We start from the raw sequence: 18,504 nt of genomic DNA, 5'->3' as shown, positions 1-18,504 counted from the left end.
AACAAGATTAACAGTGGGTGAATGGGATAGCTCTACAGCCTATAACTTCATGTCCATTTATGAATGTTTGAACATGGATAAGATGCTCTGTGAAAACCTTTTTAGACTCATCAAAGAGGAAAGGAAGTAAGTATCCTTGTTTTGCAGCATGCTTTCTCTGAAACCTTGAACAGGAAAAATATGAAAACATTTCGTTGGGCAGGCATTTGACTCTTGCAATCTTGTGTTCTCTCTGTGTCAGTCAACCTTAGTCTCTAGTTTGCTCCTGGACACAGATTCTTACTCTGAGCCAAGAGTCACCCCTAAACCCCAGCTCTTGCCTTACTTCAGTGGCAGACGCTTCGAAGGAAGGTGTCCAATTCCTTATTTACCTGATTTCCAGATGGATTTACGTTCTCCTGGGATGAGGCTCGGCTCCTGCGTTTTGTGTGGTGGGGCTGATAGACAAGGGTCTTCTGCGCTCCCTCCATGTCTTCCTCGGAAGTGTCCAGATCAGCTGAGTACTGGGATGGATGCTGCTCATCCCAGGGACGGCCTTTGGGAACAGAACAAGGCTGGGATTCAGAGCAATAGACTCAAAACTCAAATCTTGTGTTTCAGGGCAATCTGAGCGAGATTACTAATTTCTAAAACTTTCTGGAAGAAGTTTCAGTTTATTCACTTTGGCCTCAGATATGTTTACAAAAACAGGGGACAAAATAATAATAATAATAATTTATTATTATTATTATTATTATTATTATTATTATTATTATTATTATTTCTTTATACCCCGCCCATCTGGCTGGGTTTTCCCAGCCTCTCTGGGCGGCTCCCAACAGAATTAAAAGCACAATAAAACATCAAACATTAAAAACTTCCCTAATCAAATCAAAAGCTGGAAGCAAATTAATTGCAAGGAATAGAATATTTCTATAGCCAGGTGCTTGTTGCTTGCCAGTTTTCAACCCAGAAAAATCAAAATATGTGAAAAGTGTGGCCATTATTTCAGGGGCAAACTAGATGAAAGAGATATATGTGATCAGATTATCTATTTCTTTAAAAGTTTGCAAGAGTGAGGGGAGGCTTAAAAACCCTGTCCCTGTGCTTTCCCACTTTCTTTGGCAATTTGACCTATTAGGAGAAAGTTACATGTACTCCAAAGTTTTCTCTCATGGAGCAAAAAGCCACTTTGGGGATTGGGAGGGAGGGTAATGTTTATTGGGGAAACAGTGCTTAGATAAACCCCACTATGCTGCGAAGCACGCAGTCCACCCACTGGGCAATAACTCCTCTCCATTCATTGCTCCTCAATGCCCCCTGCTAAGAGGCAGGAGACCAGGCTCACAGAAACTCCCACTGCCCTCAGTGTCTAGCTGCCTATGCAAAACTCTCCAAACACATCACACTCTAGGGGACCCTTCTCAAGTTTGCTTAGATCCTCTGCGACTACAAGGGGAAGGCTCTTGTCACCAGTTCTGGAGTCTTGTCCCCGTATTTTCAACAGTAGCTCAGCCCTGGTTTGTTGCCGGCCTTTGAACTCTGAGCAGCATTACCTAACCAACAAATGAGGAACACACTGAGCAGCATTTGAGAGGCTGCAGGTGTCTAATCTCTGCTCCATACACTTTTCCGTTTTGTTACCTTGTTAAGAGAAACCACATTAGGGATAATTTAGTTTCCAATAATCACATTTTCCAGGTATTTATAGTAACTGTAAAGCACTGAACCCTGTGGCACAACAAAACCTTCTGAGAGTAACTGGACTAGGATCCATTTCCATAGACATTTTTACTTAAAATGCAAACCTCTGATGGACAATGTGAGCCTAGGAAGAAGAGATATCTTTGTCCTGCTACATGGCGTTCTGCACCTTGCCAAAAGGCGTAAATCAACGTGCCATCCCCAAGTGCCAAGAAAGAAGGTCTTCCATCTGCCAGAACTGTAGGCTGTTGGCGATGGCTTGGGCTTATGCTTTTGGAGTGTCTGTGCGATGAATTCATTCCAACTGCCCTTGTAGAAATGTACTTCAGATCAAGAGCTTATTGTGTGGGCCAACTTGTCTTGTCTGTACCATTTATGACTGGAAGACTGGATTGCATGCACCGCCACATGAGGGAGGGGGGCGTGTACAGTTTATAGACCTGTAACAATTGCTGGTGTGGCAGCCTCAAAGTTCTAGCCAGCCTTGAACCATGAGGGAGAGGGAGAGGGGGGTTTCAGGAGGCGGGGAGGACTTGGGGTCTCTTCCAACTGGGCTTGGAGTCAGGCTTGGAGCTGGTTTGCTAGCATTCCCCATTTCAGCTGGGGGGGGGGTAGAGTTCTAGAGAGTGGGAAAGGGAAATGCAGGAACTGGAGTTCTTTCACCTCACAGCTACCATCCCCACAATCCTAATCCCCCTCCAGGATACAGTCATACCTCTCGTTACGTTTGCCTCAGGTTAAATCTTTTCAGGTTGCGTCCCGCAGCGACCCGGAAATAACGCAATGGGTTACTTCCAGGTTTCGCCGCTCGCGCATGCACAGATGCTCAAAATGACGTCATGCGCAGAAGCGGTGAATTGCGGCCTGCGCAGACGCAGGTTGCGTTTTGCTCAGGTTGCGAACGGGCCTCTGGAACAGATCCCATTCACAACCAGAGGTACCACTGTACTTAGTGTATAAACTATCAGGGGTTTACCAATTCCCCTACAATTTATACTCCAAGTATCACTCCGTCTGTCATTGCTTCCTCTCCCCTCTGCAAAACAAAATACTACTCAACATTACATACATGCCAGGAAACTTGAAGAAGGAGAAGGAGAAGGAGAGTTTGGATTTGATATCCGGCTTTATCACTACCCAAAGGGCTAACATTCTCCTTTCTCTTCCTCCCCCACAACAAACACTCTTTGAGGTGAGTGGGGCTGAGAGACTTAAAAGAAGTGTGACTGGCCCAAGGTCACCCAGCAGCTGCATGTGGAGGAGCGGGGAAGCGAACCCGGTTCACCAGATTACGAGTCCACCGCTCTTAACCACTACACCACACTGGCTCATAGATCCTTCTTAGGATGGGCTTGGTGGTTTGCTTCTTCTTCTTCTTACATTATTTTAAATTTATTATTAACATTTTAATTTAGGGAGAAGTGCTCCCCCAGGTGTTTTGGTACCACACCCTTATTTTTGGGAGGTCCCATTTCACTTGCAGACTGACAGGCCCTTCACCAGCCACTTTTGCTATTAGGAGGAATGATGTAAATTAAACAGCTCCTGTGCATAGGAAACATGATGCACTCTAACCGAAAGGAAGCTGCTCTTGTCCTATCAGTTTAGGAATTTCTTTTCATGAAGGGAATATTTCATCATGCAGTTCCCCACAGTCTGAAGTATGGACAGCACAGGGGCAGTTTTGGCCTGGGATGTGTGGCTTGTCCTTTATCCTGGGGGACACCAACTTATCCCAGGCCTTGTGGCCCTTACACCTCCCTCTTCTTCGGCAAGCTCAGTGGCTGATAGCACAGCGGAGGAATGGTTCACAGTAACAGTATAACCATTTCAAAATGCAATTTTAAAAAGATTTTAAATTTTTATTTTTTAAAAAATCAAAAAACGAAGACCCCCTCCCCAGTGTAAACACACAAATAATACAAATTTGTTTCTCTCACTCTGATAATTTCAAGTAATATCTGAAGTGTCTTCAGAAAGAGGCTTTAGTGAAACGTCTTTCCTTTTTATTTTAATATATTGATTATATATAATATTGGCAGGGTGGGGGTTATTTTGTTTTTTCCACCATTTTGGCAGGGTGGCACTGAGGGTTTGCTGTTGCTAAGCATCATTACAGAAATCATGTTTGATTCTTGGAGAACTATGTTCTTCCTGGTCTTCTAGTCAAATGTATTTATGTAAATGAGAATAAATCATAACTACAGCAATGATCTGAAAATTCAAAAGAAGTTCACAGAGTCCATTGCAAGAGGGCTCATTTTTAATAATGTATTAGTGTGGTATTTGTTCCACTTTGGCAGGAAGGATTCGGCAAGAAAGATCCATGTTGCTCTGCAACCATTTGCTAGGGATATGCCTGGTCATCCTCTGTATCCTCTGAGATACGTGATTTTTGCATGTAAATTAAAAAGGTAAAGGGACCCCTCCCCTGACCATTAGGTCCAGTCGTGACCGACTCTGGGGTTGCGGCGCTCATCTCGCTTTATTGGCTGAGGGAGCTGGCATACAGCTTCCGGGTCATGTGGCCAGCATGACTAAGCCGCTTCTGGTGAACCAGAGCAGTGCACGGAAACGCCATTCACCTTCCCGCTGGAGTGGTACCTATTTATCTACTTGTACTTTGACGTGCTTTCGAACTGCTAGGTTGGCAGGAGCAGGGACCGAGCAACGGGAGCTCACCCCGTCGCGGGGATTCGAACCGCCAACCTTCTGATCGGCAAATCCTAGGCTCTGTGGTTTAACCCACAGCACCACCCGCGTCCCTTGCATGTAAATTAGTTTCACACAAAAAGACAGAAATCTACAAAAGGCTATACTTTTAATATTTTAGCTCTTTTTAAAATAAACAGTGCTGAGAAGGCATTTCCTTGGGTGTTTGGCTACAGGAGAACCTACCAGCCTTGGGAGTTCTCTCAAGGCTTTTAGGCTGTGAGTTGACGGTCAGCCGAACTTCAGTGCTGAACTCCTGTTTGGGGGCCGGCAGGTGCTGCCCCTGCTCCTGCAGGAGGTGGTGGAACGTGGCCGCCACGTCGGCTTCGGCAATCATCGATTCCCTCTGGGAGGGGTCTTCCTTGGCATCGGGAAATCCTGCAAAGCTCTAAGAAGAAACAGTGCCCATCAGCGTCGACAAGGAGGCAGTTTGATCTCTCATTGACAGGTTAGTGTCTGGAGGAGGGGCACTTCCTCAGTGTTGGTTATATATGTGGTGAATTGATACCACACCTGACTGAAATGATCTGTTTTTGCATGCACCCCCCCAAATCACGATGGGCTTGCAGAGGAGGAGGAGGAGGTTTCCAATGTGCAGCCACAGTCACTCTGGTAGCTGCCAAGAGGAAAAATACTAATTCCCACTTCATGTCTCAAAGTTAAAGGTAAAGGGACCCCTGACCATTAGGTCGAGTTGCAGACAACTCTGGGGTTGCAGCACTCATCTCGCTCTACTGGCCGAGGGAGCCGGCATACAGCTTCCAGGTCATGTGGCCAGCATGACTAAGCCGCTTCTGGCGAACCAGAGCAGCGCGCAGAAACGCTGTTTACCACCCTGCCGGAGTGGTACCTATTTATCTACTTGCACTTTGAGGTGCTTTCAAACTGCTGGGTTGGCAAGAGCAACGGGAGCTCACCACGTCGCGGGGATTTGAACCACTGACATTTTGATCGGCAAATCCTAGGCTCTGTGGTTTAACCCACAGCGTCAAAAGTTGGGTGGCTGCTAAATGTGTGAATAGTCTACACTGAATTCTTGTGCTTGAGTTAACATAAGGAGATCCTAAACACTTACCAAAAGCATGAATAGGACTGTATGAAGCTTTCTATGTAATACCTGATGTTTTACTGCCGTTGTGTTTCAAATAATTCCCCATGGGAAAAAATTAAACTCATATATATGTTTGTGTGAGGGAAGTGATAATCTGTGGTGCTCCATCACTGAAGGCTGAGTCACACTTGCAACTCGCTGCTTGATGCTACAGTCAGAAAGTGACAACAAACAAAAGCCTCCTGACATCTGAATCTGCTCTCTCACTTTCTAGCCTATTTCCAACTTGTAGCTTTCACTAATACATTTCACAGGGCAGGCGAAAATGCTTATATGACAAGCTGAGCTAGCAAAGGCCAAGAAAATGAGAAGAATGAGGGAGGGGAGCAATTCTGAGGTGCCAAGGATGATGCAAGAGAGCAGGAAGGCATGCACACCACCGTAATACCTGAAGACCTTCATTCCCAGGAGAGAGTTGCTCAGACTGCCGGCGAGATTGAGAAGAATATTCCGAGTCCATTTCAAAATCAAAGGGATGGACAGACAGCAGGCGCTTGGTCTTGCGCATCTTAGAAAGCACAGAGAGTTTAAGAAACCAGAGTCCATTGTAAATACAGTTGATAGTGAAATATTTTCACAGGTCTCTTGGAAAGGTTAGTAACCACCTTGCTACTTTCCACACAGTACTCTGCAGGGGATTTTCCTCGCAGTTCCCTAGTTCTATGCAAGAGTTCAAGTCCAGCCCTATGGGATGCTTTTCAGGTCAATAAGGAACAGGGGCAGCTGAGGGCTATTCCGTATAGATTTATATAGAAAACACGCAAACACTCCTTTGAAAACAATTTCCTTCCCCCAAAAGGGCAGAAATAAGTTCAAACAAAAACATTCAGATCCAGGATTCTGCACTCTGAATTTGGAATTTATTCAAATGTTGATTTCCTTATACATATACTGAAATGCCAAAGCTGAAGTTAAAGACCTGAATCTGAGGATTTAACATTTCAGTGAGAATTTTTTCCTAACCTAAATAACAATTCTTGCTACAATAAATCATTTATATGGGTGAGGCTCATGTCTAGGTCCATGACTCAAGATCATTCAACTTTTATTGGCTAACAGTTGGTCAGTCATTAATATACTTCAACAGCTTTTGCACACTCCATACAAATGGTTATAGAAGGGCAAAGTGGTGGGTTTCCTTTTTTTACATTTTCCGTGGATGCAGAGGTATAATTTAGATTCTTCCTAGAGACTGTGAGCACAGAAATGAGAGAACATCACCCAGAAGCCAGCTTGAGGCACGAGGCCTCCAATAAATGACTCCACAGGAAATGAGATTTATATCAGAAATCAAAAGCAGAAAGATCACCTTTTCCCAGAGTAAAAGGAGTAATATCTTCATTCAAGAAGGCCCAGCGTGATATATAAACGAGTTCTCAGTGCTAACATGGAAGAAAGTCCATTCCCAGGTGCCCTTACCCTTGCATAGCACTCTGCTTCTCCACCATCGATAGCATCTTCTGCCTCTCCCTCCTCACTGTCCTCATTCCCGCTGTAGAAGTGACAGTCACCTGGACAGCAAAGAGATGGGCCCTCAGGTCGGTCAAATCAGGCATGTGAGGTGCACTCAGGAAGTGGCTGTGGCTTAGCAGGAGAATGCATGCTTTACATTCAGAATGTGTCAGCCATCTCCACTAGGAAGGGTATTAGCAGGAAAGACACAGGAATAAAGGAAATTGCCTTATACAGAGTCAGACCATTGGTCCAGCCATGGCAGCAGCTCAGCATTTGAGAAGGCCTCTCTGCCAGTCCAAGAGCTGCTTGGCCCTGAACCTGGGATTGTCTGCATGCAAAGCAGATGCGCTTACAGCTGAGCTATGGCTCTCCTCCAAAGACGAGGAAAAGCGTCTGAGATTTTGGGAAAGGGTTGCATATTGAAGGAGGCACCAGTGGTCTGACTCAGCATAATACCACCTCATCCTCATTTCTGATCATTGCTATTATAGATTTTTTTAATGCACAGCATTTGTTTCAATCCTAGGCATTTCACTCAGATGTAAGTTCAATGGAGCTCACTTTCAAGTACCGTATTTCTCGCTCCATAAGACGCACTTTTTTCTTCCTAAAAAGTAAAGGGAAACGTCTGTGCGTCTTATGGAGCGAATGCGTGGTCCCTGGAGCCAAATTGCCCAGGGGCGAAAAGCAGATCATGTGCTTTTTTTTTTTTTTTTAAAGAGGGAAGTGGGTATTGAAACAAAGCCGCTGATCGTTTGCTGATCGGGGAGAGAGATAAGGGATGCTAGAGATAAAGGAGGCTGCCTGGGAGGGGGAAGGTAAAGACAGCAAACTTGCAAAGGGGGAAAACAGGAAGACTAAAGCAATAAGGAGAGAAATTAGAAGAAAAGGAGGAGCAAAAAACTGCTCCAGCTAAGGAAAAGACACTAAGGCAAACAAGAGGGAAGGGGGTGTTGAAAGGAAACAGCTGATCGGTGGGATCAGAAGAGAGATAAGGGAGGCTAGCGGAGGCTGCCTGGGAGGGGGGAGGTAAAAGCCCATGGATCCTCAGGAATTTTACATTGGGTCACCCCAAATACACCCCAAATTAACCATCAGATCACACAGCATGTCCATGGCTACAGTCTGCACCAAAAAAAATCACGCATCCACCGTTTCCTGGGGCTGCAATGGTGCAAAAACGTGGTTACAAAGCACGGATCCACATGGATCCTCAGGATTTTTGCATTGGGTCACCCCAAATTCACCATCAGATCACATGTCTGTGGCCACAGCATGAGCCACAAAATCATACATCCACTGTTTCATTCAGAATATTTTTTTCTTGTTTTCCTCCTCTAAAAACTAGCTGCGTCTTATGGAGCGAAAAATACGGTAAGTGGCTCAGATTGTGGCCTGAATGTTTGCTGTTCCATGTTATGGGGATGCCAAAGCCAGTTTAGTCCCCTTCCTCTGTCCTTGACAGACCATAGCTCCGTGACAGAGCATCTGTTTTGCATGCAGTAGGTTCCAGGTTCAATCCTGACATCTCTTGGTGGGGCAGGGTGTATAGGTTTGTTTGCTTGTTTTAAGCCACTTACTGTTGATGTCTGGCAAGCTATAAACTCTGTCATGAAGACCTAGAATAAGAAGAAAATGCAACATAAATACTTTTAAAACATGTTTTGCAGTAAGTCTGATGTAGGGCTGAATAATTATCGCTTTGAGCATGTATGTACAATTGGCAAAGACAATTAAAAATAGCATCTATTATCAACCTGGAGCTCCAGCTTAGACTGAAAACCAACAAGCTTGTGGTCACATGCAAATTAGTTCCTGAGAAAATGCTGTATTGGCTTTGAGAGCAGCTACCTTTTGTAGGGATAATTCAGGTTTAGGTCGGCAATTCCTGTTAGGAAACAGTTACTTGTGCCTGATTTCTACTTAAATCAACATCCATGTAATATGTATACAGGATATATATATATATATATATATATATATATATATATATATATATATATATAATCTCCCTCCACAGGCTTTTCCTATAACCCGGTCTGCTAGCAAACACAAAGATGTGGTGGAATAATAACTGGGGTCACCACAGTGCCAAAATGTGGAACATGACAAAGACATCTCCCCATCCTGCAACAGCATGGGGTTCCCCTGGTCCTGAGTTGATGCTATGGCCCCAGGACATCAGCATCAGGCTAGAAATGCAGCCCATGCCAAAATAGCATGGAGAAGTGAGGCTGGTAAAATTTCAGCACTGCATGAAGCCGTTTGTATGAGTACAATATAATGCACCTGATACCTTATAACCAACTTTTGTAACAGACCCATAACCAAGGAGCAACAGAGCAGCGTGGATTTCCCTGGTTGGCTTTGCAGAGGCTTCTGCTGTCACTCTGTCAGCATGCCAGAATCAGAGGGTGCTCTGTTAACCATCTTGATCTCTGCTTATTAAGATCCCAAACCCCAGATATCATCAGTCAAATGAAGGAGGATCTAATGTAAACGACCCCATCCTTGCCATGATTTTGGTATGATTTTGTATAAAACTAATGTGCTGTCATTTTAAAAGTGAACAGGGATACAAATTTCCCCAAAGATCCCATGCTGAAAACAAGGAAGACCCATAGAAACACCTTCTTCCTTAATGAACTCACTGAGCCAGAGGTTTCCAAATGTCACTTCTCATGGAGTGTGTTGTAAATGGCAGCTTGCCTTCACACGACAAACTTGCAAGACTGCCCAAGACTGCCATCTATTGGCCAGGTACAATTCAGCAAGTATAAGCAATAGAAACAAAATGCGTTATGCACACACATGCACACACTTTCAGGCCTGATAATGTGCATGTATTCCAAAGTTAAGTCCCAGTGGTTAAGATGTGCTCCAAAGTTAAGAATGCCTTCAGTTTCAGACATTAAACTCTTGCAGGTCTAAAGAGGGTGGGGGAATTAACAAGCATGAGAGAAAGAATCTGAGATTCTCCTAAACATATCATTATTGTTAAGTTTGTAGGTTTCCAGAATTATTGTTTTTTATATTACTTTCAATAATGCTGTTCATTATATATTCCATATTTTATTCTAATTTGCTTTAGAGTTCTTGGATAAGCAAGGAGTCTTCGTAAGTACATAGACAATAAACTTCCAGTGATGCATTTGGTAACACAAACTGTGAGGTCTTCATTACACAGTGGCTCCCAATGGGCTAGCCTGCTGCATCAGTATTTGACAGATAGAAAAGGAAGATAGAGAGACAAATAGACAAAACAAGGCTTCATAGCCGGAAGCAAATGTTTCAGCCATTAGAAAGCTTTGGCCATATTAGAGAATGCTTCACTGGAATGAACCCTGGAGGTCAATGTGTCCCAGGAAAGCCAGCAGCAAGTCATTATGTTCCAGCTGCAGAGCAGATCTATTGGACTTGGTTCAAAGAATTCTAAGCAGAAGGAAAATAACCATTAGCAGTCTTCCACAAGGCTAAAAAGGTAGGACCTATAGCGATTCTGCTTAAGCAAGAGGCTGCACAAACTTCCACGTGAGCAGAATAACGTATCGGGATCAGGTTTCACTTTTCTTGCACAAGACTTAAGGATGAAATGTCCAGCCTTAAAGATGCAACACTGGCTCACTGGCTATTTCTTAAGAAAAGGCAGGCCTGGAGGACAGTCAGGCAAAGAAAGCTTGTCCACACTTCTGCTTGTCCCACCGCTAAATCAGAACCAAAGTGAATTGGTTTTTTTGCAGATTGATGTTCTGATTCAACAGTGAGCTTTTCCTGGGGAAAGTGGTAGGACAAACCAAAAAACCACTCAGACCTGTGCCTAGAAAGGAAGGGACAAGCAAAAGTGTGGGTGAGCCCAGAGAGGCCTGTTTAGTCTGCATTTCTTCTATTGTCTCCCGAGACAGACGGATGCCAACAATAAGTGTGTTCTGAAGTATCTCCCTCACAGCTGAGGGCCAAATGAGGCAAGGTGGCAAATATCTGTGGTCAGACCTCCCATTTCTTTAAATTTTGGCAAATTGCAGTTTCATCCAGGCTTGGGGCAATCTGGACCTGCATCACAGCAATGGGAATTAGCGGGTCTCAACCCTTTGTCCGGTCCATTCCCCCAAATAATTCAGTCCCTAAATTGCCATTTGCTCTGTGAGGAAAAACATGCATGTAATGGTTGCTGCGCCATTTACGTTTCCCAAAAAATGGTGAACAGCAGCTTCATGGGAGGTCATTTTATACTACACTCGCTGGCAGGTGATGGTACACATTCATTTCTTTGGTCCGATTGTTCCCACTCATCGTGATTTTTAGAAGCACTACAAAAACATGCAAAGACTGTTCGCTTGAAAACTGCAGAGAGATGAGTGTGTACACAACCTGACAACAATTGCTTGAAATAGTAATAGAAGTAGGAGAAGTTGTTGTTACTACCATTATTTTGTTCATCTCCAGCCTTGTTTCTATAATGTCTTATTTGGACATTTTGTTTTACTTGGCCTGCAAAATTAAAACAGATCTGGGCAATCACCAATTTTTGTGTTTTCACAGATGGCAGCTCGGCCAGTCTTACGCATCTTGTTCCCTGTGGGGAACCTGATACCTGCATAGCTCCTAAAGAGCCTCCTTTGACTTTCTTCAACAGAGACCACCTTCAGATGCTCCAGGAAGATTTGCCATCGATCTCTCAATAGTTAATGTTAATGACTCCCCTAAACACTAGATTGGTTGCTACCAGGAACTGTAACAAATGGTTCTGCCTTCAAAAATTGTTGCTGGATAAACTTTAAATCAACTGCAGTTAACTTCCAAGTGAGTGCCCCTAATTTTAGCATTAAGTGAAAGGGCAAACAGCTCATTGCAATTCACTTTTTCCAAACCGCTCACCAGTGGTGATTAATTTCTAAAAGCAAAGGTGCTGGGATTCAAGCCAGCTGAGAAACCACACTCTCTAACTTTGGAGCCACGTCACTCACTCCAAATGTGTGGGAACAGACTGTGGCTACTCAGATGTAATTATTGTGATTTGTGGTGACAGTTAATTTGGTACCCAGTCTAAACCACAGAGCCTCTTGGGCTTGGCGATCAGAAGGTCGGTGGTTCGAATCCCCGCGATGGGGTGAGCTCCCATTGCTCAGTCCCTGCTCCTGTCAACCTAGCAGTTCAAAAGCACGTTGACGTGCACATAGATAAATAGGTACCGCTCTGATGGGAAGGTAAACGGCGTTTTCGTGCACTGCTCTGGTTCGCCAGAAGCGGCTTAGTCATGCTGGCCACATGACCCGGCTGTACGCCGGCTCCCTCAGCCAGTAAAGCGAGATGAGCGCCGCAACCCCAGAGTCATTTGCGACTGGACCTTTACCTTTACTACTCTGTGGAACCTTCAGAGTGCTGTATAGAAAGATACTGAGAGGACACCCCCCCCAGACCCCTGCCCATACCAAGCAAGGTAGGATTCATTTTCTGTCCATGCGTCATCCTTCCGTAGAGCGACCGCATCACCTTAGCACTTCCAAACCGCTTAAAACGAGATTTCACATGCTCATAATACCATTCCACAGATCCAGTCTTCACAATCCTGTCCAGTAGGAGAAGAAGAAAAAAAGGATAATGTACACAGGTACGATCTCAAACCTTCAATAAATTAAAACACACCTGTTGACTTTAGTGCTGTTTTGACCGCACCACACAAAGACAAATCACACAAAAAGGTAACATTTCCATTGCCATGGAGCCAGATTAGCCCTGGCCTCTCCATCCACAAATTGACTGCTCCCTGGCAGGAGCAGCTGTTCATGTCCAGGGGCTCCTCTTCCGTTGTCTGTGCTCAATGAGTGGCTGTTGGGGAACATGGTTGGCCCAGCCATGGATGCAGCCCAGCTCCTTATTCTAGGCACAAGTAGTGTCCTGCATAGGTAACACAAGCCTGGGGATAAAACATTCTGAGGGAAGCAGGGAATTCAGCAACCAAGTTTGTGGAATGAGAGACAGAAAAGATTGGTGCTCGGCAACAACAGATTCTTCTACAGCACTAGTTGGCTGGAAGTGCTCCACCTCCTTCCATGAACTGTTTCACTTGGGCAGCCTCCTTGTGCAATACGGCACACTGGTCTTACAAGCACCAAAGGCTCCCTACTATAGAAGTTCATGCTATAGGGTGATGTGAAGGACTGGGTGGGATCAGCAGGTGTTCTTCTGTGCTTCCCTTCACACCACTGTAATGGGGGAAAATACACGAATATAAAGGCCTGTTGTGAAAACTAAAGAAAGCATCCTCAAGTCACATTGCTGGCAGATGAGTGCCTGAAGCTTGACGGAATTGATGCTGGGGATTGAGCAAAGCAGAAGTGAAACGAATTGCTAAGAGAGCATCTTACGTGCCGGACTTTAACCTTGGAGCAATCCCTGTCCCTAGGCCTAACTTATCCCGCAGGACTAGGGGAAGAAGCCAGGTGTGTGCAGCTACCCTGAGCTGTCTAGGTAAAGGATGGGATAAAAATGAAATATGGACCATTTCATTTCGCCCGTTTTTGAAAACATAAAAGTCAAATGGCAACGCAGCACCTCCCTATTGCAATCACTCACCTGTCCAACCCTTCAACACCAGTTCAATCCTGTTCTGGATATACTGGAGTATTAAGTGGAACTTGAAGAAGGTTCACACAAAGGAATAAAAAATGAAAATAAAATCATTTCGGGTGTTCTTTGTAGGGCTAGGTGGATAAACACTGAAACCTGTGAGAAATTCTAGTACCAGACAGAACCCAATCTCACATCTACTTTGGCCCACTACTATACAAACAGCAGCAACAAGAATCTGTCCTACTTACCTGGATAAACGGCAAGGATCACACACCCAACCTTCCTCCTTTTTATTGTAGCTGCTACAATTTTTGCAGGTGTGTAAGTGGCAGTCTAAGCATTTGCGTTTGTTGTTCACCAGGAACTTGAAGGGCTGCAGGCAGTGAATGCAATGAGTTTCATTGAGGTGGGATTGACCGGACAGCAGCTCACGCTTTGTGCTTTCTTTTTCAATCTTGCCTTTCAGTTCCCTTTGAAAAAATGATAATAGGAGTATTTAGCACCTGAATACGGGAAGTAAACTTTGAGCAAAAAACAAAGGCTTCAAGATCTAGCCAGAAGGCACAGAAGAGAAGTTGGACGATTCTGCCCCAAATGTTGGTTCAGAACTCAACAAGAGTTCAACAAATGTTCAGGCTCCAACAAACGTTTGTATTCAGTTAATACTTAGCACATTTCAGGTGTTCAGAACATTTCACATACGGTTTGAGTAATTCTTAACAACCAAACCCTCAGCAAGTTGATGGGTAAAGGACTAGTGAATTTGTGTCAGCGGTGGGATCTGAACTGGAAATCTCCTGGCTCTTCTACAATCCTCCAATTCTCACCAGTAACAAACCTGCACCTATCAAGGCTGGGACAACCTAGTATTTCCCTCTGGCCACTGAATGTATCTATCTCACTGCTTCAGGGTGAGTGGTGAGCCGATGGCTTGTACTTTAATAGAGCACTACATAGAATCGTAGAGTTGGAATAGACCACAAGGGCCATCGAGTCCAACCCCCTGCCAAGCAGGAAACGAGTTCTGGGGAGTTCTGAATCTGGGTGGTAAAACTCATGGAGAAAACCTCCCAATCTGCCTCTGCCTGATTTCATATATTGGCTCCAGTGATGATTGTTTAGGAACAGAGAGTCCAGATTAGTGGCAAACCATTATGGAACTCTGTCGAAACCCACACCCATCGTTCAGCTTCATGACTCAGAAAAACGTTATAGGTTTCCATTAAATAAATATAGTGCAACATCATCACTGTCTAAAGTATATTATCAAAGTATTCAAAGTACAAGCAGGCATATGTCCTCTGAAGAAGGCTTGGGAATCTGTCCTACATGACTGCTTTGGCTGCAGTAATAGCAATAATAATTGTATGATTCAGAGTACAGTACTCAAAGTACGTCTCATATAATTTCCTTGGTGTAATTGTAAAAGGGACGTGGGTGGCGCTGTGGGTAAAACCTCAGCGCCTAGGACTTGCCGATCAAAAGGTTGGCGGTTCGAATCCCCGCGGCGGGGTGCGCTCCCGTTGCTCGGTCCCAGCGCCTGCCAACCTAGCAGTTCGAAAGCACCCCTGGGTGCAAGTAGATAAATAGGGACCGCTTACTAGCGGGAAGGTAAACGGCGTTCCGTGTGCTGCGCTGGCTCGCCAGATGCAGCTTGTCACGCTGGCCACGTGACCCGGAAGTGTCTGCGGACAGCGCTAGCTCCCGGCCTATAGAGTGAGATGAGCGCACAACCCCAGAGTCTGTCAAGACTGGCCCGTACGGGCAGGGGTACCTTTACCTTTTAATTGTAGCCCTGCAAAGGTGACCAGTATTATTATCTTGATGTTACAGATGGATCCAACCAACCCCCTACAATCTGCGTCTGACATGACACCCTTTCTGCCCCACCCCCAGAGCACCTGGGGGGCATTTCCACCATCCCTTGGAGAAGGAATCCAAGGGCAGACCTCTCATTCCAATGGCTCCTGGGACATCCTCCATGGGACCATTAAGATGGTACCTTAAAGCTGCTCACAACAAGAAAATAATCTACAGTCGTACCTCAGGTTACAGACGCTTCATGTTACAGACTCCGCTAACCTAGAAATAGTACCTCAGGTTAAGAACTTTGCTTCAGGATGAGAACAGAAATCGTGCTCTGGTGGTGCGGCGGCAGTGGGAGGCCCCATTAGCTAAAGTAGTGCTTCAGGTTAAGAACAGTTTCAGGTTAAGAATGGAGCTCCGGAACGAATTAAGTTCTTAACCCAAGGTAAAAAGGTAAAGGTACCCCTGCCCGTACAGGCCAGTCTTGCCAGACTCTGGGATTGTGCGCTCATCTCACTCTAGAGGCCGGGAGCCAGTGCTGTCTGCAGACACTTCCGGGTCACATGGCCAGCGTGACATAGCTGCTCTGGCGAGCCAGCGCAGCACACGGAAACGCCGTTTACCTTCCCACTAGTAAGCGGTCCCTATTTATCTACTTGCACCCGGGGGTGCTTTCGAACTGCTAGGTTGGCAGGCACTGGGACCGAGCAGAGGGAGCGCACCCCGCCGCGGGAATTCGAACCGCCGACCTTACGATCAGCAAGCCCTAGGCGCTGAGGTTTTACCCACAGCGCCACCCGCGTCCCTAACCCAAGGTACCACTGTATAAAGAAGTTGTCTTGCAGTTTTGACACCCTTTCACTTTCCATAATTCTTTAGAAACCAAAGCTGTTAGTGACAATCCTATGGATGTCTGGTACTTCAACAGATTTCTTTCTTTCTTAGCTGAAAACAGAAATGTTTCAACCTGTCAGAAAGTGGCTGCATTGGGGCGTCATGATAAACCAGGGTACAATCACAGGGGTGGGGGACCTTGCTCCACCCAAGGGCCACATTCTCTTGTGGATAATAATAATAATAATAATAATAATAATAATAATAATAAAAGTTATTTATATCCCGCCCTCCCCAGCCAAAGCCGGGCTCAGGGTGGCTAACAACAATAAAACAGTACAAAAGTACAGCATAAACAACACTCTAAAATCATTCATTATAAAATTAATTAATTCAAGCCACTGGCAACCATTGGGCCAGAGCTCCGCGAAGACTGCCGAGGGAGGGAGTCAGGCTGTGCCCTGGCCAAAGGCCTGGTGGAACAGCTCTGTGACCTTCTGGGGGCCACATGCCAGTCAAAAGTGGATGTGGCCAGAGCCAAAAAGTGGCTGAGCAATGGATGCGCTCTTACCTTTGCATGGTATGCTTCATTCCAACCATGCAAAAGTCGGGGTTTACAGACACTTGCACACCAGGGCAAACAAGAGGAATGGTCACCTTAAAGATAAACAAAAGCACTTGAGTGGGAGGAGCAGGCTCTGGGGGGGGGGGGGAGTCCCAAGGGCTGGGCAGAGAGTCCTGGAGGCAGGCTGGATTCACCTGCAGGACCTGAGTTCCCCCAATTCTGAAAAGGAGCTTTTTGGAGCCTCTGGTTGACACACCTTCTCGCTCCCTTCCCCTCTGCTAGTGTAGCAATGTTTGGAAGCTTTCACTTTCACTTTTCATTATGGCAGGTATGGGAAACTGGATCTCACCTGACACCACATATGATACCAGGTGTGGGTCGTGGGCATAGTTTGGGGTTTGGAGAAGACAGCCTTGCAAGCCAAACTGGGACCTATGCTGATCCATGGCTTGCTATGTCAGCCTAACCTGTGGTAAATCTCAACTATGGTTTGCTTCATAGAACTGTAGAGTTGGAAGGGACCCTGAGGGTCATCTAGTCCAACCCCCTGCAATGCAGGAATCTCAGCTCAAGCATCCATGACAGATGGCTGTCCAACCTCTGCTTTAAAACCTCCAAGGAAGGAGAGTCCACCACTTCCTGAGGGAGACACTTTCACTGTCAAACAGCTTTTACTATCAGAAAGGTTGAGAGTGGAACAGAACAACCCTACTGCAAACTATGGGCTGTGAAACTGGCTTGTTTCAACAAACCATAGTTAAGCTCTGAATCCTGTTGTAAATCTTAGCTAAAACTGCAGTTAATTTAAAATGGAAACTAAAGCTTTTGAACTTCTTCTCGCAGCCGTGCTAGAAGAGGAGACGGGATGGAGACAGCAACAAGCCCAAGACTTGCGCAGGCCGGTACCTGACACACTAAACTATGATTTGTTTATCATGACATCCACATGCAGCCAATGTGAAAGCAAAACCACTCTAGAAACTCCACTCCAAGCAGAACGCCCTTGTGCGGTGTCTAAAAACCCCTTCTGGTGAGGTTCGAACCAAAGTGAATGCCTTTGTACTGGATTATAGCAGGACAGGATCTGCCAGGCTGTGCGATAGGTTTCTGTTTGCTCTCAGAGCAACCAGAAATAGACACGGCCCTCTGTTTGCCTTTGGGGCTACAAGTAAGAAGTGCAATGTTTGGTTAGTAGGCTGGGCCCCTGGAGGCATGTAGGCAGGGCTGGAAATTTTTCACCTAGAGAGTAATTAGCAATGCTCTTGTGGTACATTAACCGACACACACCTTTTTGAAATGTTTTCTATTCCTATTTAAGGCTGTGTCTGGGAGTGTGACCAGCTACAGAAACCTCCAAAGAAACAGACAAAAAGATACTGATCTTAGCTAGGACTTGCAGAAAGCCAACTTTTCTGTATACACGAATGCTTAAGTGACGCATTAAGAAGACCTGACAGTTTGGGGTTCTGGTTTGGTCCATGAGATTAGCCCAGCCATTGAGCCTATGCCAGCATTGGGCATTTGCCTAGATGAGGAGAATCCAGGACAGGACAGGGGAGATGTGCAAGAGTGATGACTCAAACCCAGGGTGCCACCCTCCTCACCTCTTCAGCTGGCAAAAGCAAGTGAGGCAGGGCCCTAGGATGCCCAGGCCAAAACGGATGGAGGGCTTGAGGGCACCACCAGAGTATCCAAAGGTAGGCCAAGTTGTGTGGCAACAGCAGGTGGCATAAGATAGGTCAGAGGAGTGCTAACGGGACAGCAGTTT

The 18,504-nt window shown here is 45.5% G+C and overlaps 1 protein-coding gene across 6 annotated transcripts in view; it reads right to left on the bottom strand.

The window, feature by feature from the left end:
* The window catches only part of MLPH (melanophilin), a 79,074-nt gene that overhangs the window by 38,650 nt on the left and 21,920 nt on the right, over positions 1 to 18,504 (bottom strand). For 4 of the 6 annotated variants that reach the window (XM_077918713.1, XM_077918715.1, XM_077918717.1 and 1 more), the window contains 7 exons: positions 13,780 to 14,001; positions 12,391 to 12,527; positions 8,542 to 8,580; positions 6,926 to 7,017; positions 5,895 to 6,014; positions 4,582 to 4,783; positions 372 to 535 (listed from right to left, as the gene is read on the bottom strand). In XM_077918713.1, coding sequence (XP_077774839.1) covers positions 372 to 535; positions 4,582 to 4,783; positions 5,895 to 6,014; positions 6,926 to 7,017; positions 8,542 to 8,580; positions 12,391 to 12,527; positions 13,780 to 14,001 — 976 coding nt within the window. The remainder of the gene's footprint in view (positions 1 to 371; positions 536 to 4,581; positions 4,784 to 5,894; positions 6,015 to 6,925; positions 7,018 to 8,541; positions 8,581 to 12,390; positions 12,528 to 13,779; positions 14,002 to 18,504) is intronic. The other 2 variants (XM_077918723.1, XM_077918721.1) reach the window with 1 other exon arrangement.

The sequence above is a fragment of the Podarcis muralis genome, chromosome 1 (genome assembly GCF_964188315.1).
Source record: "Podarcis muralis chromosome 1, rPodMur119.hap1.1, whole genome shotgun sequence".
In the NCBI taxonomy this organism is placed as follows: domain Eukaryota; kingdom Metazoa; phylum Chordata; class Lepidosauria; order Squamata; family Lacertidae; genus Podarcis; species Podarcis muralis.
Note: the sequence above shows the minus strand (reverse complement) of the source record. Positions and strands in the feature narration are given on the sequence as shown.